Source organism: Leucopleurus acutus, assembly GCF_964270905.1.
Source record: "Leucopleurus acutus genome assembly, chromosome: 19".
Lineage (NCBI taxonomy): Eukaryota > Metazoa > Chordata > Mammalia > Artiodactyla > Delphinidae > Leucopleurus > Leucopleurus acutus.
The window spans coordinates 18,602,610-18,624,582 of record NC_139161.1 but is presented as its reverse complement, the minus strand read 5'-3'; the positions used below and the strand labels follow the sequence as shown (position 1 = coordinate 18,624,582).

The 21,973-nt window shown below is 53.7% G+C and overlaps 2 protein-coding genes across 3 annotated transcripts; one reads left to right on the top strand and one right to left on the bottom strand.

The window, feature by feature from the left end:
- Positions 1–1,787: 1,787 nt before the first annotated feature.
- Positions 1,788–7,329, bottom strand: LOC309975155 (transmembrane protein 106A-like; the record flags this gene model as incomplete). Its single annotated transcript, XM_082860099.1, has 8 exons — positions 7,255–7,329; positions 5,791–6,020; positions 5,189–5,252; positions 3,841–3,994; positions 3,192–3,332; positions 3,057–3,100; positions 2,486–2,539; positions 1,788–1,908 (listed from the first exon to the last, which is right to left on the bottom strand). Exons 2-8 carry the CDS (start codon positions 5,999–6,001, stop codon positions 1,788–1,790), a joined length of 789 nt encoding a protein of 262 aa, XP_082716225.1. The 5' UTR covers positions 6,002–6,020; positions 7,255–7,329.
- Positions 7,330–15,098: 7,769 nt separating this feature from the next.
- Positions 15,099–17,024, top strand: ARL4D (ARF like GTPase 4D). 2 transcript variants are annotated; one of them, XM_082861815.1, is made up of 3 exons: positions 15,114–15,180; positions 15,416–15,507; positions 15,746–17,024. In XM_082861815.1, exon 3 carries the CDS (start codon positions 15,841–15,843, stop codon positions 16,441–16,443), a length of 603 nt encoding a protein of 200 aa, XP_082717941.1. In that variant the 5' UTR covers positions 15,114–15,180; positions 15,416–15,507; positions 15,746–15,840; the 3' UTR covers positions 16,444–17,024. The 2 variants fall into 2 exon arrangements, with proteins under 2 accessions (XP_082717940.1, XP_082717941.1); XM_082861814.1 differs by lacking the exon at positions 15,416–15,507 and having other exon boundaries at positions 15,099–15,180.
- The last annotated feature ends 4,949 nt before the right edge of the window (positions 17,025–21,973 follow it).

Genomic DNA, 21,973 nt, shown 5'->3' with positions numbered 1-21,973 from the left:
AGAGGAGCAGTTGGGGGAAGCGAAGGAGCGGGGGCGCACAGAACAGGAGCATTAAAGTTGGGAGGGGCTCAGAGACACGCAACGAGGGAAGGGGAGCGAGCGAGCTCCTGGGAGCGGTCTCCCAGAAGGCAGAGAGGCCGGGCGTGTTCCCGAGGGGCTCAGGGACTGGGGAAGAGACCTTGATGCCCACTTGGATATTAAGAAACAGGCTGTGAGATGGGGAGCGTCCACCGGCTCCCTTCCCACTCACAGGAGCCTTTTATTTTCCTTCCTTAAACACGGTTAAGCACAGCTGATTGACTCCAATATAAATCCATTACATTTGGCGAACTCCACCCAGCGTGAGCTCCAGCCTGGCCCCCGTGGACTTCCGTGCTCTTACCAGCACCACCTCGGCGCCAGTTACCCAGGCGTGAAAGCGTGCGGACAGCATGAACTCCTTCCTTCCCCTCATCCCCCACCCCCGGCCGGCGCCTCACCAGGTTCTGGCCCCACGTGCCCTTCTCCGCCCTTCCTACTGCAAACTCAGCTTTCCCTGCTACTCAAGCTCACCTCTCTGCCTGTCTGAGTGACGGAAACCGGTAACCGCCTTTAGTGAGCAAACACAATTCCTGCTCGCCTAGAGAACCTGGGGTTTGCCTGGGGCTCCTCATCTGAGTGACAGCAAAGAGGGGACGGCCTGGACCAGTCCCGACTGATAGGCAGCTCCATACTGTCAGCGCCCAAAGGAGAGCAGAGGCCTCTGGGAGCAGAGGGCGCCCTGGGACTAGGCCAGGGGTGCAGCGGGACCCAGCAGTCCGGCCTCACCTCTGCAGGTTTTCAGCGGGAGGGCGGCTGCGCCCACCGTTTGACCTGCCTGTGTCCCCTCACGTGGGCTCAGGCTTGTGGCCTCCTTCAATAAAAACCTTTTAAAATGACTCTGGCTTTGTCTCTGTTTTTCCTGTGCAGGCCCAGGGGGGTGCCCAGTGCCTCCCTTCCCTTTCCTTCCCTCCCCTCCCCTCCCCTCCCCCTTTGGTTCCTGCTCTGAAGAGAACGATAAAACTGTTTTCGGGAGAGAAGCTTTAGCTGCAGAACAGCTCTGACTTCCTGGGGACCCAGACAGTCTAACCAGGAAGGCTGCGGAGCCAAAGGGCCTTGGCCAATCTTGCTGTCAGATGGGTGGGGTGGGGAGACAAGGTACCAGGCGTTCTCGAAGCAGGCCATCACCATCACCCTGTCACACGACCAAAGCAGGGTGGCACAGGAGAGCATCTACGGTTCCCTAAGAGGCCCTGGGGACAACACTGGCTGTCCCCCAAGTCACCTTCTCATTACCAGGTGGAGAACTTGGAAAGGATCCATGTATTAAAAGCCAGACAAAATGAAAGCTTTCTCCACATTCAGGCAGGACAAAGGTCTTCCTGGACGAGCTGGGCAACCAAGGTGCTCAGCACAGACAGTGTGGGTGCCACTCCATGCCGCTGAGGCAGCTCTGAGGAAATGTCAGGTCAGACTTTCCTCAAGACAGACCAAGGGGAATATCTAGTGCTGGCTTCTGGAAGAACCAAGCTTCCGTTCCTGTGGAAATCAGAGAGGGCGTGAGGGTGTGTGTGCGTGTGCGTGTGCATGTGTGCGTATGAAGTTAACGTCCACAGAAAGCTTCCTCTGCTGGGGGTAAACAGGGGGAGGGTATGATAAACCAGGGCTTTTCCTTCGGCAGAGTCACTCTCGTCCTATTGGGTGCCATGGAGTGGTGGGAGATACAGACCAGGCCGGCAGGTGCCCGCAGCTCGACGACAGCAGACAGGTCACGGCGGGCGAGGGACCAGCAAGTGGGGCTTGGATGCGTTTCCCCGGCAGTCCACATATTCGTAGCTCTGGAAGACCAGCTGCTCTGAATGGCTCAGGTAGGAACAGGTCAGGGTGCCCCTGGAGAGGAAACAGGGCTTTTTTTTTTCCGAAAAAAACCACACCAGTTTTATTTTGAAGATTACAGAACTTGAGCCTTGACCCTACCCAGCTTCCACGTCCACCGATCTAAGGATAGGCAGTTGGGGTAGGAGTGAGAGAAGGAAGTAGGGAGGCGAGGGGAGAGACCTGGTGGCGGCAGAGGAAAGGAGTAAGATGGCGGCTGGAGAGCTCCCGCCACCCTAGGTCTGCGCTTCACTGTCTTTACTCCTCCACACCACAAGGGTCTGGGAAGAAGAGGAAAGCCCTGGCCCTGCTCTGCTCTCTGCGGAGGGCTGGCTTCCTCAGACCAGACCCGGCCCTTCCTTCTGCTCCCCACTCTGCCGAGGCACCTGGGACAGCTGCCCCCCACCCCCCCACCGGGTTCTGGGCAGATCTGTGCCTGTCACGTCAGTGGCTCCTAAGGTGGGCCTTAGGGGAGGGGCTGGATCTGCTACTGCCAAGAGCCGACACAGACTCACGGGATTCGCTGCGATGACTCTCCCCCCGACGGGGGGCAGAAGTGGGAGAGGGTACCAGGGCTCCAAGCCCTACTTACTGGATGTGCAGAAGCACATGGTGGACTTTGATTTTCAGCCAGGTACAGATCTTGCTGAGAGAGACAGAGAGAGAGAGACAGAGAACCTGGGCCCACGTTTCACACACTGAGCAGCCTGTCGGACAGCTCGGAGGAGACCTGCCGTCCCAGCCCCCCCTTGCCTCCTTTCCATCAGGGGCCCCACATGCCGCCCCCACCCCTTCCCCCTCCCTCTGCCCAAGGTGAGCACGTCGCCCCTGCTGCAATATCGCTCCTCCAAACCCCACTGGTTTGGCCCAGGCATGGGCTGGCCTCTCCCTTAGTAGAAGACGGTGAGTCAGGCTGAAGAGCCTAAGGTCATATAGCGTTAAGTGTCAACCAGATTCTAGGCTGGGTTTCATTCCAGTCCAGGTCCAAACAGGCAGAGGCTGGGGATCCTGAATGCTTGTACACTGCAGTCTTGGCCACAGAGTGCAGGCCACGTGCTGACTGCAGGGTCTGCTAAGCAATCAGAACATCTGGTGGGAATTCGACCTGGGTTTCCAATCAGGAAAGAGGCTAAGGGAGAAGGGATTGATCAAGGGCTACTCACTATGTGTTTTCATCCCATATCCTGTTGGCTACTGTATACAACATCTGTCAACCAAATGGGTATAGGGTTAGCCCCAACTCCAGCCACCCGCGTCCACACACCTGTGGGCAGGTCTGGCCAGCAAGAGGGAGTCACCTGCTCACTGGCCAAAGGGCCGATGTGGAGGAGAAGGCTGTCGGAGACCTGCCCCACCACGAGGGACAGGTGCAGAACCTCAATGGCCAGCTGGGTCACAGCGATGGGGTAGTAGTTGTTATTGGAGATGCTCAAGATATTCTGGCGAGCAAGACAGGGAAAGGAAGGGGTTAGGGTAGCACCATCCTCGGCAAGAAGTCGAACAGTTTCAAAACGCCGCAGCCTGATTGAGCCCCACCCCCAACGCGGGCCTCAGCTGCCGAGGCCCAGTGCCAGGAGCCCCTCGGAGGGGCTCTTAGCGGCGAGGGGTCGCCTTTAACTGAGACATTAAGCTGGCTCAAAATCCAGTCTCACCCTGCAAGGCTCTCTCTGTTCAGTCCTGCCCACCCGGGGAGTCTCAGGCACACCCCGACTGCACCCAGTGATCTACAGCTCTGGCGTCAATTCTAACCCCTCACTGTTCCAATCCTGCACGGTCTGTTAGGGGGCTCATGGTTGCTCCTGCTTCTCCCCAGGCTCCTGACATCCTCTGGCTGCCACAAGATCCCCGGCTACCGATGCCCGGGGTGAGCACACCGGACAAGGGCTGTACAGAGGAGTGTTGCCAGGAAGGTGGGGTCGGAGCCCAGGGGCGCAGGCACCCACCCACCGTTATATTGAGGTGGATGTCGGCCTCGCCAACAGTCACCGTGGAGGAGTTGAGGCCTACAGGCTGCACGGCGATAGTCCGGGGAAACAGGAAAAAGACGATGAGGGAGGAGGTCACCAGGCAGATGAACACTGCCAGGAACACGGAGAGCTTCCTGTGGGAGAACAGGACCCGGGGTAGAGGAGTGGAGAACTCTGGACACCAGGGCTGCCTGGGCCGGGGGCGTTCAGACACTCTTCTCTCTACGTAAGGCTCTCCTCCGAGCCCCCACCCCAACACACACACACAACTGTACGCTTAGCTCCCCAGATGCGGAGGACCAACCTAGGCTCAGAGGTGGCCCAGAGTGGGTAGGAGCACCGGACTGAGAGGCTGGCAGCCCGGCTTCCACTCCCAGCTCTGTGTTAGCCACTGGCCCAGCAACTCTGAACAACCCGCCTAACCGCCCTAAGCCTCCGTTTCCTTGTCTATAAAATGGGGGTAATGGTACCTACCTCATACCATCTGTTATGGGCTAATGCATGAAAAGGCACCAATACCTGGCCCTGGCACATAGCCAAAGGCTCAACCAACGCTAGCTATTCTCACTGAAAGAAGTAAGCCCATGTGAATTTTGACAGTTCTGAATTTTAGTATTCATATTCAGAACAAGACATCATCTGTCCATCTAGTTCAAAATTGAGATGTGCATTAAAGAGAGAGCACCTTGTTAGCATTTCTTAAGGGGCACTGCCAGATTCGGCTTCTGGTGCACTGGCGGGGGCAGGCTGGGTGGTGGGCTCCCCCACGGAAGCTGAGGACCCTGGGAGGAGGTTGCAGGGATCTATGTCAAAGGACCCAGATGATAAACAGGTTCATGGGCCCCCCAGTGAAACTCAGGGCTGCCTCCTCTGAGGTTCTGAAGTGTCCCAGAACAGAGAGCAGCTGGTTTCCCATCTCTACGGGGAAAAGAACAAGCAGGTCTGAGCTGCCGTAGCAAAGGAAGTTCTTAGGAAAAATCACTTCCCCAAACCAACAGCAACCACAGCCACTCCCTCCCTCCTGGAAGGACTTGCAGAGTCAAGAGGTCCTCTCAGTCTTCAAAAGGGAGCCACGCCTCTTGGAGGCAGTGGTGCTCAGGACACCAAGAGGTCTCAGGTGGCATCTGCTGTGCCCGGAGCTTCTTAAACTAGGAAAATCCTTGGAAACAGGGAGCTAATACGTCTGAGGCCAGTGAGGCTCAGGCTCTCTGGGGAAGAACCAATGGAGAAAAGCTGGGGGTGGGGGTGGGAAGGGGGATTGGGGGAGACAAAGAGGAAGAGCCCCCAGGGGCAACGCCTACAGAGCTGGGATAGGAAGAGGGGCTTACGTGTGCCTGGGCTTCAGCCTCTGGTCCCCATAGGGGATGAGGGCCACCAGCTGCTTCTCTAGTTCTGTAGAAAGAGGGTGAGAGGGAGGGCCGAGAAGTGTCCGTGACAAATGTTTCCTGTGCCAGCCTGCCAGCAGCACCCCTCCGTCCCACAGAGCAGTGTCAGAAGCACGCCACCTCTGCCTCAGAGCAGGACTGACTGGGGATACCGGGCTGCTGGCAGCTCGGCTTTGCCAGCTCTAGAACGGAGGCGAGAGTTTCATTAACAGGTGTGGAGAATTCCTGCACGTCACCACAAATCCGAGAAGCCCAATTTCTTTGGAGACGTCACTGTAACTTCCTGCATCCGAAGGCAGTGCTGCTAAGAGGGCAGAGAGGCTGGGAATCCCCTGGGTTCGGGCGGTACCACCAGGGCAGGAGGGGGTCTCTGCAGCGAGCCCAGGGAGGGTTAGCATCTCGCTGGCTAGCCCTGAAACTCAGGGACTAGGAGCTGGGAGACCCAACCCCATCCAAGGAGACTCAGAGGGGCCTGGCACTGGCCAGCTGGCTGCTAAGAGCTTTTCCTGGATCCCCGGCTACTTCCAGAGCCTGGGGCCACTCACCTCGAGGGATCTCCCCACTGCCCTGGCAGGTGGGACAAGTCGCAAAGCTGCCGCCAGCAGCCCTTTCACGAGGCGCACAGGAGCAAGAAGGCTTGCTGCCGGTGGTGGTGCTGGAGTAGCTGGCAGCCTTGCTGCCACAGGCTGGGCCGGAGGGCAGCATCGACTTGTTCTCATCCTCCCGGGAGCCCAGCTGGGAGAGCGTCTCACCCATCGTTCAGGGGTATTTTTCACTGATGAGAGAAGAACAAAGTCCAGTCAGCACCGATGCCGGGTGTCCCTCTGGCTTTAGGCTCTTGAGATTGGCAAGGAGCCCCACCACGCTTTCAGCAACTCAAGCCGAAGCCAGTGAGGGGGCGGGAATTCGAGCAGCTACACACGACTCCTGGATCAGGAATCTCAATGCACTGCAACTCTTTGTTTTTATTGTAGGGAGAGCTCAATCGGCCTACAAGAGGGAAAAGCAAAGCAGAAGTTATTTCACTTTAAGGGACTTTCGTAAGTGAAAGGCAGAGCGCTTAATTTTGTTCTGGAAAAGCTGCTGAGCTGTCATTCACTGCAAGGGAAGGAAGTTAGATAGGTCTTGGGGGCAGCAGCCAGGGGAGCCCCTTCATCCTCTGCGACAAGACGACTCTGAACGTGTCTCTAGAGCACCCGGGCAGAAATGCCCGAGGTCTCCAGCCTGGGTGTGGAAGGAAAGTTTCCATTCCTGAGCCTGGACAGGTGCTGGCGTAATAGGAAGGCAGGGATTCTTTGGGACAAGAAAAGGAAAAGGCGGCTAGGCTGGCCACAGGTGGGGCTAAGAACCCTAAAATGATTGTGGAAGGGAGCATAAACCTCTTCCGCTTGCGTTCTGAGTCGGGGTGGGAAAGAATGTCTGGGCGAGGGTGGTAGCAATTTCAGGGTCAGTCCTTCACTAGGACGAGTCACAGCGAACTCCAGATCCTTCCCAAAAGACTGGTGGCAAATGAGTGGGCAAGGTGAGCCCAACTCAGACCTTCTGGGTTTAAAATAAAGGGAGCCTCACCTGGCTTAGGCCTGAGAGCCTGGGCTCCTCTCAGCTGCAAGAGGGCTAGAGATTGCTGGAGTACGTCTTTGGGGAGGAGGGCCCGTAAGGCAGGGTGGCTCCAGGGGGCCACCAGTCCCCTTCCCGGAGAGTCCTGGGGACCGACTGCACCGCGTTGGAGGAGGTGGGGAGCGGCGACCCTGGCCTCCCCAGAGCCTTCACGCCCTACTCTGGGGCTCGGCCATGGGCTGCGGGGTCGGAGCGGACTGAGAGGCTAGGAATTCAATGAAGGAGGATTTTCAGTCCCACCACACACCCCGGGAGGCCGTTAGCAGAGCTTGGAACCTGCGTGTTGGGCTAGGAGGAGGCACAGAAGGGGCCTGGGCCCTTGCATGCCAAAGGGAAAGAAGGCAAGGAGGGTCCCTTCTTTCTAAGGAATCGATTCTAAGGAATCGCCTTACCCCCGGGCGACCGCAGCGACAGAAACGCCTGCAAAGCAGAATCGAAAGCGCGGGAGCCGGGGTTTTCGCCCCAAGCTTCGGCTCAAAGCCTTGGGAAGCTCCGCCCCGGCTCCTCCGGACCCGCCCCTCCCTCCCAGGGCCAGCCTCTCTCGACCCAGCGGCCAGAAAACTCGGTTCTTCAAAGGCCACGCGAGGTTCCCGACGAAAGGACCGGCCAGTCCAAGTAGGGGTTTCAAAGTTTATTTCACCATTCTCGAAGCGGTTAGGTACAAGTACAATGGGACAGACGACTGGACCCCGGGGCCCTCCTGGACCCCTACAATACAACTCACATGGTCAAGACAAGATCCCGTCCCAAATCAACCGAATTAATTACACACACCCTGCCGCTCAGCCTCTACCCAGAAGCCCACCCCCCACCCCCACCCCCCACAAAAACGTTTTAAGTAATAGACAGGCTGGTTGGCTTGCAGTCTGAATCCTGGCTTATTTCACAGCATTCAAGAGTTATACTGTAAATAAATATCATTATGGCCAATGATTTAAATCACCATTCGTTATAATACCAAACCAGGTTAAGTAATACTATTTTACTATCCTTCCCCCTTCAGGCTGGGGGTCAGAGTCTTCTTTTTCTGCAAGTAATTTTTATGACTAAAATCTGTAGTGTTTTCTGTCCCACCTCTTTACCAGCTGTACCCAAGACTCCCTTCTGTAAAACAGAGCGAGGACCAGGACCCCGTAAGCGAGCTCCTTCCCGCTCGCGTACCCTGGGGTTAAACCAAAACTTTTTCAGTGAGTTTGCTCCCATCCAAGTCTTGCAAAACACCAGCCTCTTTTTCTTGTTCTAGGTTCTCCTGAACAGATTGCAAACATTCAGGAGGCCATCAGGATGTCCTAAGCCTCACACCCACTCATTTGCCCACCCCTGAACTTCACTGACATGATTCACACAGGAGCCTGCCTTTCACTTTCCTCATGTTCCTATACACCCCCGCCCACTCTACTGTAAAGGCCTGCCCCCCCGACATAAAGAGAAAGGGTAACTGTTAAATTTACTTTTCCCTTTAATAGAAGAGTTTTTTCCTTCTTTGTAGCATTAGCAAAATATTTCACACTACCTAAATTCTTTCCCTTAAATAAAATAAAATGTATGCAAAATTGCTACAACAGACACTGCTCAACAGGTGCTGCTGGGTTAATGCGCACACTCCCCGCTCCTTTCTCAGAAGTGCAGAGACCGCAAGGTGGATGTACTCTAAACGCATCACTGGGGGTCTTTTGAAAAACAACAGTGCCCGGTACTAAGACTTGCAGGGGAACGACTTTCTCCTTGAGAAGGGAAGAGGAACAAAACTCCTATCGTGCGTGCCCTGGGTGTTATTTTAACACCACACAGCTATGAAGCTTGGGATAGGTTAGAAAAATTATGAGAGTAATTCTTGAAAACAACCTCCAAGGTTAATTTCTTTTATAAGCTGACAATGAACAGATATCCTCATTGAAAACATCCACAATTAAGCAAAGAAAAATACTCAACTTCAGTACAAGCAGGAAGAAAAAGGGTTCTATAGGGAGTTTAAGTTGCACTTTTCAGTGCACTAAAACGGAGAAGAGTTTTATCCAGATCAAGTGAAAAATGCTCTTCCTACAATTCATCTAACGTCTAAAGTGAAGGTTTAAGTTCCGGCCTTTCATTTGCTCCAAAAAATACCGCAAGGCAGGTATTGTCTTGACAGTTCAATGATGGGCTCTATGCAGATTCATCAGATTAAAAAATAAGCAAGGGCTTCCACCCCACACCCCCAAGACAGAATAAAGATCGTCTCTGAGCAGCAGGCAAAGTTACTGAATACGAGGTCACTCCTCAGTAGCGGTGGCTGTACCAGTCGTTGTTGTTGATCTGAAGGAGTTCTGTCACAACCTGCAGGATGTTGTAATTGTGTTTCTTCAGCAGCCTTAGGTTTAGCTGCCTGTCACAGAATCCCATTTCAAAGAGATGGGACATCAGGGCTGCTGTCTGATCTTCGGAAACTATTGGCTGCGTAGAGTCAAGAAAAGCGGAACAACGTTTTTTGTATAATTTGTGTTTATCTTGTTAAGGCATACTCATCTTCCAGATTTATTCAAAATACTAGGTAATCAGGTGCCGGGCTATGGCACTCCTGTCCACCCAATACTAATGGGTCTTCTGAGGGGATAAGGAAGGACTGGGAAGGCCCTGCTTTGGATTAGGTACGTCTGCACCCTGAGCCAGGTGACTGGCGAACTGTCTTTAGAACTAGATGAAGGAAAAGATGCTAACGAACTCTGGAAACCCTGTGAAGTTAAAGGTAATCATGACGATGGGGCAAGAAGGAGCAAGAGAGGGGATGGTAATTGGAAGAAAGCATGGGAACCTGGAAGAAAGTATGGCCAGCGCAAGTCTTAACCACTGGACCACCAGGGAAGTCCCTCCCACGGGTCTTAAAAATAAAAGCCAAAATCACTTAACACAGCATCCCACCTACATCATTGGTCTTTTCTCTTCTTGGTGCAAATTCACCTTCCAGGTTCACATCTCCAAGTCTCTGTACTGGCTACTCTGTCTACAGTGCCCTGTCTAACCCTCTCTCCTGGCACACACTCATTCTGTCCTTTAGGACTGAGCTTGGGCGTCATGTGCCAGGACGCCTTCCCTGGCCCCGCCGTGGGGCCGACACCAGGCTGAGGTGTTCCACTGGTCTGAGAACACTGGCACAGTATCTGACACTGCACAATAAACGTTTTTTTTTTTTTTTCTTAATTGAATGGGAAGATTCTTTACATTCTACAGTGCTCTGCAATTTTCAAAAGTTTCACAGATAAATGTCCGTTTGCTTATCTCCCACTGTCTCTGGGCAGGAACTGGTGTCTGATTCACCTCGTAGTGCTGGCACCTGGGAGAGTGAGCCCCACACAGTAGGTCCGCAAGCAACGTTAGGTCTTTTTCCTTTCCTCCCTCAAGTGGCTTAGTCAAAGTCATACAGCTGGGAAGTGGCAGAGCTGCGTGTTAAAGATTAAACTTAAAGCTCACGCTCGCTGCGATGCCATGCTACTCTCTCCAACCCGGGCAGACGCCCCTGTTTTCACTGGTGACTTGGATTCGGTTCAGGAAAATGAAACATACACTGACCTGTGCAGTGACCGGTGGTCCAGCAAACAAGGCCTTGTATGCAGAGGCGGCAACAGACAAAGCCCCCTTCACCAGCCCTCCAGCAATGCTGCTCCCGTGGTGGTGCCTGCGGGGAAAGCCAATTTGTCTCCCTAAAGAAACGTGAATCGTTATCTTCCTACGGAGAACCTGGGCTCTAATCCTGGGAAGAAAATGAGATTTACCCGAGAAAAAAGTCAGACGTAAAAGGAGAGTGGGCCTATTTTCCTATCAGTTTTATAGCTACAGATCTGGGCTTGATGCAGGGCCCAGCTCTTACTGCTTGCTGCAAGATATGGGCAGGGCACTGCAGAAAGCACTTCACTCTGGTTAGCATGCCAGCTTTCAGTCCCGGCTGGAAATTCATGTGCTCAGCGGCACACTGAGGACCTGGCAGTCTGCATGCTCAGTTATCATCCCAGAGGAAACACCTCCCAAAGGAAATGTGATTTTCTGAACGCTCTACGTAGGGAGGAGCCCACCGTGACACTGCTCTGAGATGACTGGGAGCAGAGAGGCAGGCGTGTCTACGAAAAAGTTACACGGATGCACAGCGGGCTGGGCCTTCCTGCCTTCTTCTCTGGTACTAAGCAGGAGGTGAATCTGAGGGAACGTCCTCCTGGTCTGGAATGTGAACACTCTTATTAAACATCAACACGAGCCCTCTGCTCAGTGCTGCTCACAAGCTTTAGGAGGAAATAAGAACAGGAAGGAATGATGGCTCTCCTCCGCTCTCGGCAGGTGGCACATGCTCTGAGAGGCTCGTTTAAGCGGAGGCAATACTAGGATATCCATGTACAACTTCAGTCCTCCACTTTTCTTCAGGACGCAGGCAGTGACAGACACGTCCACCAGAGGGCAGCATCTGCCACTTTCCAGCCCTTGCCTTGGCCCTGGGTGGTTTTGGGTGAGTTGCGTCTGAAAGGGCCCCTGGCATGGGAAAAGGGTACCTAAAGGCCCCTTTCCCACACTTTTTCTTTTCACACTCATTCTAAGTAGTAGGTTGTGTTTCTTCCATTCGATGCTTGAGGAAGCAAAGCTGGGATTTGAAATACGGGTCTTTGTGATTCCCAGGCCAAAGCCGTTCCTGGGCATCCACTCCCCCAGCCCATCGCTGCTCCTGCAGACTCCTCTCCTCCCTTCATCTGTGCACTCAGACAGGTACTCGGTTGGGATGCTGTGGAGACAAGGATGTCCTCAGCTGCTTTCTAGGTGAGCTCCATCCATCCTGTACCCTCCCCTACTCTAGAGCATGCGCTGTCCTGGGGAAAGGGACCTGGGATCATCTAAGTCCCTAGTTACATGCTGAGGAAACTGAGGCTCCCGGGGGAAAGTGGCTTTTCCAAGCCAGTGTACTTGGGAGGACAGGACTCACGATGACTCTCAGCCCAGGGTTTCAGCCCACCAGGCCTTGAGGGGTCCTCTCTCTCCAGTGTCATCTGTCCCATGGCCTCTGTTTTTCTCCTCCAAGAAATCCCTCTTCCCCAATAAAGGCCTGAGGGTTGAGTACTGCCCAGACCTTGCCTAGAAGTGCAGGGTTTTACAGGCATCTCTGCCAACCCCCAAGGACCCCAGACCAGGAAACTCCCAGCTAAGGCTAGATGCTTGGTTCTCATACTCAGGGAACCACCTTGAGTACCTTTAATCATTCCATCATGCAGTCATGAATCATGCAAGATTTCCTGATTGCCTACTGGGTAGCAGGCATAGTGCTGGGCACTGCAGAGCTGAGGATGAGAAGAAACGGCTCCTGGGCTCAGCGTTTAGTCTGGTGGGGAGACCGCTCTGAGGAAGAATAATCATTCAGGACCTGCAATCTGAGCCAGGTCAGGGAGCCAATGGGAGGAAGCAGGTAGGTCCCAGCTAGTTTGTCCTTCTGTCTGGAATGCTTACTTGACTCTTTGCCACTTAAACCTTGGCTTTAATGTCACAATGGAAAGGCCTTCATGAGCAGTCCCCCTCCCCCAGGTAAAGCAGCTCTCTCCCCAGTCACTCTCTAGCACATTTCCGTGTTTTATTTTCCTTGATGGCATGCGTCACCATCTGACATTAACCTCTTTAGCCATCCCCTGTCTCTCCCCACTCTTCATTATAATGTCCACTCCACAAGGGCAGGTCCTAAGCCATTTCACTCAGGCCTTCAACCTAGCAGGCACTCCGTAAATGAATGCTCAAAGTAAGAATGTTCCAGTGTTCTCTGTAGGGACTCCTCCAATGCACTAGGTCCTGGGCTGTCATCTTGTGGAGAGAAAGGGCTGCAGAGGTGAGGCTTCCAGGAAACAAAATGGTCATTAATGGAGGAAGGCTCCCTGGGCTGCAGGCTGGGTGTGGAGGCGGGGTTCCCGTTTAAAGGAGACTGGATTGGGGTAGGCCCACAGCCTGGTGCTGCCCTGGCAAACTGGGCCCCTTCCTTCACTCCCACCTTGCCCCACCTCCTCCTTCCCATTTGTTCATCAACACCTTTCCTGGCAAAGGCAAAAGATGAAGGGTGGGGAGGTTGCCAGTTTCATCTCCCTTATCAGGTGATCAAGTGACAGTTTCCCTCTTGGGTGTGAGGCCCAGGAGATGTAGGAGAAATGTTAAAGAAATTTCAAAGACTGTGGAAGAAACACAAAACAATGTGTGTCTGTTTTCAGTTTCCATGTGCTCTCCATTTCTCTGTGTTTTCGGTTTCACAGCCATTGTAGCATGTGATCAAAGCCAAGTTTGGCCAATTTCTAGCTGGATGACCTTGGACAAGTTACTTACCCTTTCTGGCTTTGGTGTCTTCTTTTTGGAATAACTATACTTACTACATGGTTTGAGTTGTGTATTAAAAAAAGGAAAAGTGTTGGGAATTTCCTGGCAGTCCAGTGGTTAGGACTCTGCTTTTATTGCAAGCACGTGGGTTCTGTCCCTGGTCATAGAACTAAGATCTTGCAAGCTGCAAGGCACAGCCAAAAATAAAAATTAAAAAAAAAAGAAGGAAACGTATGCAAAGTCCCTTGACCACAGCTTAGCATGCATTGGCCACTCAATGAGCTAGTGGTTCCCAACCTCTCGGCTTGCTCTGACTTCCCCTCTCCTAACTCAGTTCCACCCTTGTGCCTTAGCTCCTGCTGCATTCTGCCGCCCCACAACATGGGGTGTAACAAACTAATTACCTAAGGTTTTGATCTCTTAAGGGATTTGGGGAAGCTCCCTGCATTGCTGGGGAAAACCAGGTGGCTGGTTTTGTTGCGGGGAGGGGACGAGGAGGGTGCAAGGCAGGCTGGTGCTAAACAGATGGGAAGCTAGTGGGCAGGAAGGGCTAGACCCTCCTGTCTGGCAATGGCTTCCCCCCCACCCCGTTTTACAATTCCCCTCATAGACAGCCTTTTAAAAAGTTAACACTGAATTATATAATAAATGCAAGCATCCAGCTTCCTGGTAAAAATGGAAAGAGTAGAGTTAACATTTCATTCTCCTTTGAACCCCCTCCCCACCTTCAGTTTTACCTTCCTCCCTGCAGGTAATTACTGCTACCCTTTGGTCACACTGCCCGTTGGTGACATCTCCGCCTCTTCAGTGCTGCCCAGACTGTATCAGGCTGTAATGACTGGGGAGATGCCACTCAGTCCTGCCCACCTCCCAACCAATCCTACGCACAACTAATTAACTTCGGGAAACCTTTCCAGAAGCTTCTAGTTGACATGTTCTCTCCCTCCCCTGAAGTCCTGTAAGTGCTTATCTCACGATTTACAAAGTCCCAATGTTCCCTGTCAGGGGCCAGTCTTGTCTCTCTCACTAGAGTAGAAGCTGTCTGAGGCCAGGCCCCGTGATCTGCTCATCCTCTATGTCTCCACAGTCTCTTTGGCTCATGCAGAGCAGACAGTATTAACGAGGTCAGTAAACACCCTGTGAAGTGAAGGATTTTGTCTTTATCGATTTGAACAAGGGAGGCCCTCAGGGGGTCTGCTGCTGGCAGGCACTCTGACCAACAACGGGGGGGACCTCTGCTGAGAATCTCCCTGAGGAGAGAGATTGGATAGGTAAGTGGTGAGGGGCCAAGGCACTGGATTCAGACACATCCTTGCTCAGCCACTTACTAGCTATATGTGACCTTAGACAACTCATTGAGCCCTTCAGAGCTTTCTTCACCTATATAATGCAGACGACACCAGTCTCTCATTGGTTCCCCCTCTTCCTGTTCATCCTCTGGCTGTTACAAAGATCAATAGGGGTAATGGGTTTAGGCTGTTTTATGGGGTTCCATGTTCACACAGGTTAAAACATTGAATTAGGAAGGATAAAGGAGGAAGCCTTGTCAGCATCTCTCGCGTGGACCCGGCCAAAGGGAGAGTATACGTGGGGTGGATATCTCTGCCTGGGTGAGGGGGATGTGGTGGTATTGAGAGTGTTACGCTCTTCACCTCTCCTCCCTAGTCAAACGCTGCCACGCGTGTTCCTTTTGCTCCTCCCACCTTCCATCCCGGATTTATCCCGAGTTTAATTCCAAATATTAGATTATGGTAGAAAAGATCAAATAAAACGGTCACCAATTGACCAGACGTCCATCACGGTGTGGCCCGGGTTCCAGTCCGCTTATCTCCACGCCCCGCCCCGCCCCGCCTCGCTGCCGCAGGGCTGCTGATTGGCCCGCGCCACGTGACGTCACGCGCGGGTTTTAAGGCAGAGTGCCCCGGGCCGCTCCGCAGTGCCAGCGGGCTGGAAGCCGGCTAGGAACCTCGAGGGGCTGGCCCGGAGGGGAGCGGGGAGAGCGCGGCTGTCGGAAGGTAAAGGGGCTGTTCAGGCCGAGCCGAGGCGATCCGGGTGCGGGGCCGGAGGAGCTGGAGTCAGCGATCGCAGGAAGGCGGGCAGTGGAGTGTCGCGGGGCAGTGGGGAGGGGGTCTCTGTGTAAGAAGGGTTGTGTCAACCGCCTAGGGATGTGGAAGGCGGGTGGGAGTGGGCCTCAGTCTCCGGTCTCAGCGCCCGCACCCTGATTCTTAATTTGGGCCCTCTGCCCCCCAGCTGCACGTTCCCCCGAGGTTCTCTCCTGGGGAACGGGTCGCGATGCCTGCTACCTCGCCACAAGCGCAGAAGCTGACTGTCCGGCGATCGAGGTCTCTTCCCCCAACCTCAGTGTCCTGGGACCTGGGGGTTTCTGTAGGTCTCATCGCCCTTGTCAGGGCCCCCAGGGAGCGGGGAGAGCCTCTGTTATACCTGCAGCTGCTTTAAGAAAAAAAAAAAAGGAATTAAAAAAATGAGCAGCTGATTTAGGAAATGATCAAGAAGTTGCAAATTTCATGTTTATTATTAAACATCTCCTCCTCTTTTCTCGCATGACCTTTCCCTGTTCAGATAGCCCAGCTGTGGTCTCCAGAGCCTGCAGTTTCAAGGCCTCCTCCCGGCCTGTACTGTGAGCCCCAGGACCTGCACCTTAGCCAGTGTTCAACATGGGGAACCACTTGACAGAGATGGCGCCCACCGCCTCCTTCCTGCCTCACTTCCAGGCCCTGCACGTTGTGGTCATTGGGCTGGACTCGGCTGGAAAGACCTCCCTTCTTTACCGCCTCAAGTTCAAAGAGTTTGTCCAGAGTGTCCCCACCAAAGGCTTCAACACCGAGAAGATCCGGGTGCCCCTGGGGGGGTCCCGTAGCATCACCTTCCAAGTGTGGGATGTGGGGGGGCAGGAGAAGCTTCGACCACTGTGGCGCTCCTACACACGCCGGACAGACGGGCTGGTGTTTGTGGTGGATGCCGCTGAGGCTGAGCGGCTGGAGGAGGCCAAGGTGGAGCTACACCGAATCAGCCGGGCCTCGGACAACCAGGGTGTGCCTGTCCTGGTGCTGGCCAACAAGCAGGATCAGCCTGGGGCACTGAGCGCAGCCGAGGTGGAGAAGAGGCTGGCAGTCGGCGAGCTGGCTGCTGCCCCACTCACCCACGTGCAGGGCTGCAGTGCTGTGGACGGGCTGGGCCTGCAGCCAGGCCTGGAGCGCCTGTATGGGATGATCCTCAAGAGAAAGAAGACTGTCCGGACAGGCAAGAAGAGACGGTGACCTGAGGCTGCCCCCTCCTCACCAGTAGGGGTCTGCACACTTGGACAGCCAGGTGGAGCCTGTGGCCCCTCACCTAGCCCCAGGGTGCAAGGACCTGTTCACCTCGATGAAGGACCGAGGAGCACACCGGGGGGGTCCTGTTTTGGGGCAGCACTGGGGTGGGCGATGGGAGATGGGATGTCTTCTCACATCTCTCCCTCATCCTCACTTCTGGAGAAGTGGAGGCTGCAGGACTGTGGAGGCTTAAATGTAAACTGACTCTACCTCGACCCTGTTTCCTGTTTTTCTTCTCTGGCTTTTTGATTAGATGTGTTTGGGGGTGAAGGAGAGTTTCTTGGAGGATGCATGTGGAATAAACGAGAACTAGCTCTTGCCCCTCCCCCCAACTGAGGGGTCTCCCCAGGTTGCTTTTCTAGGGGTGCCAGTCGTAATAGTCTATATTTTTCTCTTTGTATGAAAGTGCCGAGAACTCCTCCCCACCTTTGTAGACTCACAACCATTTTTATAAGCCACGTGTGTCCTCTGTATTATTATTATTAACGATTTTTTAGCATTTGCCTATAAGTTATTAAAGACTGATGATGTTGTAGCTCTAACCTTGGTCTGGCATTTTCCTCTCCTTACCTAGCCTCAGGGTTAGTCCAAGATTTCTATATGGGCAGGCAGGGGTGGGGAGGAGGGACTTATCTTGAAGCTGAATTTGCAAAGCAAGCACTTTTCTAAAAAATTAGATTGTGTGTTTACGGGCTGGTGGGGATTATAGAGAGTTGAAATAACCCCATGCTATTGCCTGATCTCTGCCAGGTTTTTTTGGGTCCCTTCTTTCTTCCACTTTCCTCCCCTCCCCTCCTCCTCTGGCTCTGATTTGCCCCCGATCCCAGCTGGTCCCTGCAGATTTAACTTCAGGTTTTGCTGGTGTGAGCTGCTCCTAGGTCCTTGCCCTTGGGGACACCTCTTAGGTCTATGTAGGTAGGTCTGCCCCATCCGCAGCACTCAGGTGGTTAGTCTGATTTCCTCTCCCAACCCCAGTACACATCTTGGGGGATGTGGAGAGAATGGAAAGTAATTTCCTCCTGGCCTTAAGCCACCTCTGTGTGCTCAGTCCTGCCGACTGCAGCTCACTGGCAACAGCGGCAGTGACTGGTGCTGGGGAGGCCTGGGCTGGATTGAACCGGCCAGGCACCTGTGACTAAGCCATGAGTCGTCCAGCTATTCCCAAGAGAGGGCAAGTCTAGTAGCTGTTTGAGCCTGGTGCGAGTGAGGACGGCTGGATATCCACATAGACCACCAATGTTAGCAGTGATCGTAAGAATAAAATGCTAGTGTCGTGAGAGCCTGAATACCCCTGCCCAGACTTTCAGGGCCACGCCCACCTCACCAGCACGAGGGCCAGCTGTGTTTGAGGACAATTAGATCTTCCTAATCTGAGTGGGAGTCGTAAGTAAAAACCAAGCACAATTTTTTCCAGTCCCCCGGTCCCATGCCCACCCTTTGTGCAAACGTGGGATCCCCAGAGCATGTTCAGAGTCCCTGCTCCAGAATCAGATTAAAGGACCTGGGGAGGGAGGGGAGGTGCTGGCAACCCCATCCTGGGGGAGCCTTCCTAAGGAACTCATTTCTTCCTAGCCAGCCGGCAGAAGCTGAGTTTGCTGAGTCCGGGCCAGGTCAGATTTGCTAACACCCGTGCACGCCCCTTCTCCCGGGCCTCAAGGTGGCTGGCAGGACGGGGGTGGATGTGCATCCATCCGGAAGGGTGCCCAGGTCTGCGTCAGTGCTGGGGCCTGCTCGACAGAGCTGCCGGGCTGGTTCTGCTGGGGACACGTGCTACCTGGCCGCCCTCTACCCACACCTGTGACTCATCTCTCCCCGTCCTCAGGGTAGAGTCCTCTTCTGCAGCCCAGGAACAGGCTGGGGAGGACCTGGCTGGAAGGATCCTAGGTCTTGCTGGGAGATCTTTCTTCCCCATTCCACCCCAGTTTTGCTCTTTTGTCTCAAAATCTCCAAGGACACGCTCTCTCCATTTTTAGTCACCTGGGGGACTGAGGTCTCTGGATTTGGGGGCTATGTATGCAGAGGTGCTCCCCCATCCCTAGCAGAGAGGCATCCATGATGCCATGGTTCTGCCAATCAGCCTCCCTCCCTATCTTATTAGAACTGTCTTCTGCTCCCCTCTTCTCCCCCAAACCCCTCTCCAGCCCTGGGTGGGGACCATGGTCCACAGGAGACCTGCGAATGTCCTGGCTCGTGCCCTGACCCCCTGGGGGGTGGAGGAAGGGGGGTGCTGGCGACAAGTGAGATGGAGAAGCCAGTTGCTCTGAAGCGTTGTGGGGAGAGGGGAGCACGGGGGCATTCTGATTAGAAAGCCACATTCTGGCTGGGTAAGGGCCTTTGTAATAATCCTTAGTCCATCAAAGGGATGGAGGGCTGGGAGGGAGGGGACCACCTCAGGGGTTCGGCGTGTTGAACTCTGGGCCAGTTGCTTGGGATGGGGGTGGGATCAGGATTGCAGGTAGGTTGTAGTTTCTTTGTCTCAGCTTCTTCATTTAGGAGAATTTCTTGGAGACCCTGAGATGGGTGCTGAGGAAGAGGCTCCTTAAGGGCCGAGGGTGTCTAGGGGCTAAGAGTGGGGGCAGGGCTGCTTGCCTGTGAGGTGAAGTTGAAGGAAACCAGTGGTCCCAGAGTTGGGGCTCCCTTCTGAGCGGCACCCCCCCCATCCCAGCCACCTCTTCTTGCACAGGTTGGATGGTAAAATCCAGATGGAGTGCACTTTTCCTGGGTGCCCTGTGCTTCCCCAAAGCCCTCGTGAGGGCAAAGATGGCCGTGGTCCCTCACCTTCCCACACCCCCTCCAGTCCTCCCATGCTGCATGTGCTCAAGGAAGAGAAAAAGTAGCAAAAAGGGAGGAAAGAAGTCCCTAAGGGGGTAGCAACTTGCCCGAGGACACAGCTACTTAGTGGTGCGTCCAGATCCTTCCTCCCAGGCCAGCTCTTTGGACGCCCTTGGGCAGACAGCCAGGAGGTTGGAGACAGGGAGCAAGTCCAGGACCTCAGAGCCCTGACCTCCCCCTCCTTCCCTCCCTCCCTGCCTTGATTAGATTAGGGACCAGCTTTCCACTCCCCCACTCCCCTTCCTGAGGCGCGCAGGGGCTTTATCTTCAAAGCCCAGCAGAGCTCTGGCCTCAAATCTGGCCAGAAGTCCCCACCCTCCTTTCACACTGATCATGTGTCATAACAAGTCTTTCTGGAGATGGACACCTCCAACCAGGGCCTGGGAAGCACTGAGTTCCACTGAAGCACTTAGGAGCACACAGGACAGCCTGTTCTCCAACATGGGCATTTTCTGAACGGAGGCCAGTGGGAGGGGAGGGAGCAAAGGCAGTAAGGAAAGCCCAGGCCAGCACTGGGCTGTAAGGAATGGGCAGTCTGTAGCCACACATCATTTCCAAGGCCATCTGCAGGACCACGGCTGGGGAGTTTGTGGGTGGGTGTCATGGAACCTCTTCCTCTGGCTAAGACAGAGGAGGGTGTTTGTTCTTCCCTCCTTCCTTTAAAAATTTTTTTAAAAAACAGTTCCCCCCTTCCTCACTTGATTATAAAAGTAATAGGTCTTTGTTGTAAAAGAAACTTAGAAACTTAGAAAATGGAGAGCCCCATAGTCTAAACTTCAGAGCTAGCTAAACATTGTGAACAGGTTTTTACATATAATCTTTCAGATATTTTTCTCTGCATATATTACAAATAGTATATATATATATATATATATATATATATATATATATATATATGAATGACACATGGGGTTATCTCAGGCATATTGTTGTAGTTTTGCTTTTCTCATTTATATCTTGGGCACAATTCAATGTCAGGACGTATGGATTTTCTCATTCTTTTTGATGACTACATGAGATTCCATTGTATGAATGGGCCCTCATTTATTAATTAAGTCCACAGCATGTCCCCAGCAATGAACTTCCTTGTACATATTTCTTTGTACACTGCGGGGAGATTTCCTGTAAGACGATTCCTAGAAGTGTAATTGTTGTGTCAAAGGGTACACTTTTTTTTTTTTTTTGCGGTACGCGGGCCTCTCACTGTTGTGGCCTCTCCCATTGTGGAGCACAGGCTCCGGACGCGCAGGCCCAGCGGCCATGGCTCACGGGCCCAGCCGCTCCGTGGCATGTGGGATCTTCCCGGACTGGGGCACGAACCCGCGTCCCCTGCATCGGCAGGCGGACTCTCAACAAATGCGCCACCAGGGAAGCCCTGTTGGGGTGAATTTAATTCAGCCCCATCATCCTCCATCCTCAAATTTCAAGGCGTCTTCAAGTCGAGGGGTGTGTGTGGGGGTTAGGGTGCGAGAGTAGACATCACAGTGCTCCTGCTTTATGGCAGGTAAGAAAAAAAATCACCAGCAATACGGTAGAGGATTTGCAGGCCTGGGGATTGAGCCCCACCCGGGGCTGCCTGGTTGATGGCGGAGGTGGGCAGATGGTGAGGACTCCCTTAGCACCCAGCTTCTCACAGATGGCAGGCGGAGTGGGCGAAACAGCTCCTGAAATAAATCCCCGGGACTTGGCTCAGGGAGGGAGTGCGGCTGAGATTAGGAGCGTGGGCTGTGAAGGGAACATGGAGAACAGATCTGAGCCTGAAGGAGGGTGGCTGGGGACCTGGACCTCCCCCACTCCCCTAGTGGGGACCCCCATCAGCCACTATAGCTCATGGGCTCCTGGAACAGGAAGCAGAAGCGTGAAGTATCATATCCCTCGGCCACTCTGGGTTGTTGGGGCTCCATCTCTGTTGAGTTCATTCAGGCCTCTGGGCTAATCCTGGGTCTATGCCCCTCCTGGGTGGATCGGGATGGTGGGGAGTGAGGCAGGCAGGAGAGTGTATCTCTTTAGTACCTCCCATCCCCTCCTATTAAATCTGGTGGAGATTGGTGGAGGAGGGTGGGGCTGACAGCTGGCTTTTAAAGACTGCTGAAAGTGAAGTTTTGCGATTTTGATTGTGTTTGTTTTTATAAGATCACTCACTGCTTTCCATTCCAGATGCTGACTCTTATCCCTCGGGAGAGAGAAGGCAGAAGTGCTTGTTCATTCCCTGGAATGCTCCCAGTCTAATGGGGGAGGAACAGAACCACCACTCTGACCAGGCAGCACCTCAGAAAGTAACCTCAGAGTAAGACGTGGCTCTGCCACCAACTTCTGTGACCTTGACCAAGCCCTTCCTTGTCCCCTGGCCTCAGTTTACCCATCTATAAAGTGAGGGGGTTGAGTACACAATATCAGATCTTTTCTGGTTCACTTTCTGTGGTCCTCAGTACAAGGTGGGTGTGGGGAACTCCTTAATGATCTTTCTCCCTTCATCTTATCACTCTCTGAAATTACCTTGTTTTGTTTTCAAGTTTGTTTACTGTCTGCATTCATTTCCACGTTGTGCAGGACAGCCCTCATCCATTTTGCACACCACTCTATCCCCAGGACAGTGGTGGGCACACAGTAGGTGATCATCGCATATCTATGGAATGTGGGGTGC

Bases quoted from the DNA above. Each gene is read 5' to 3' on its own strand.
- ARL4D (XM_082861814.1), top strand. From the start codon at position 15,841: ATGGGGAACCACTTGACAGAGATGGCGCCCACCGCCTCCTTCCTGCCT.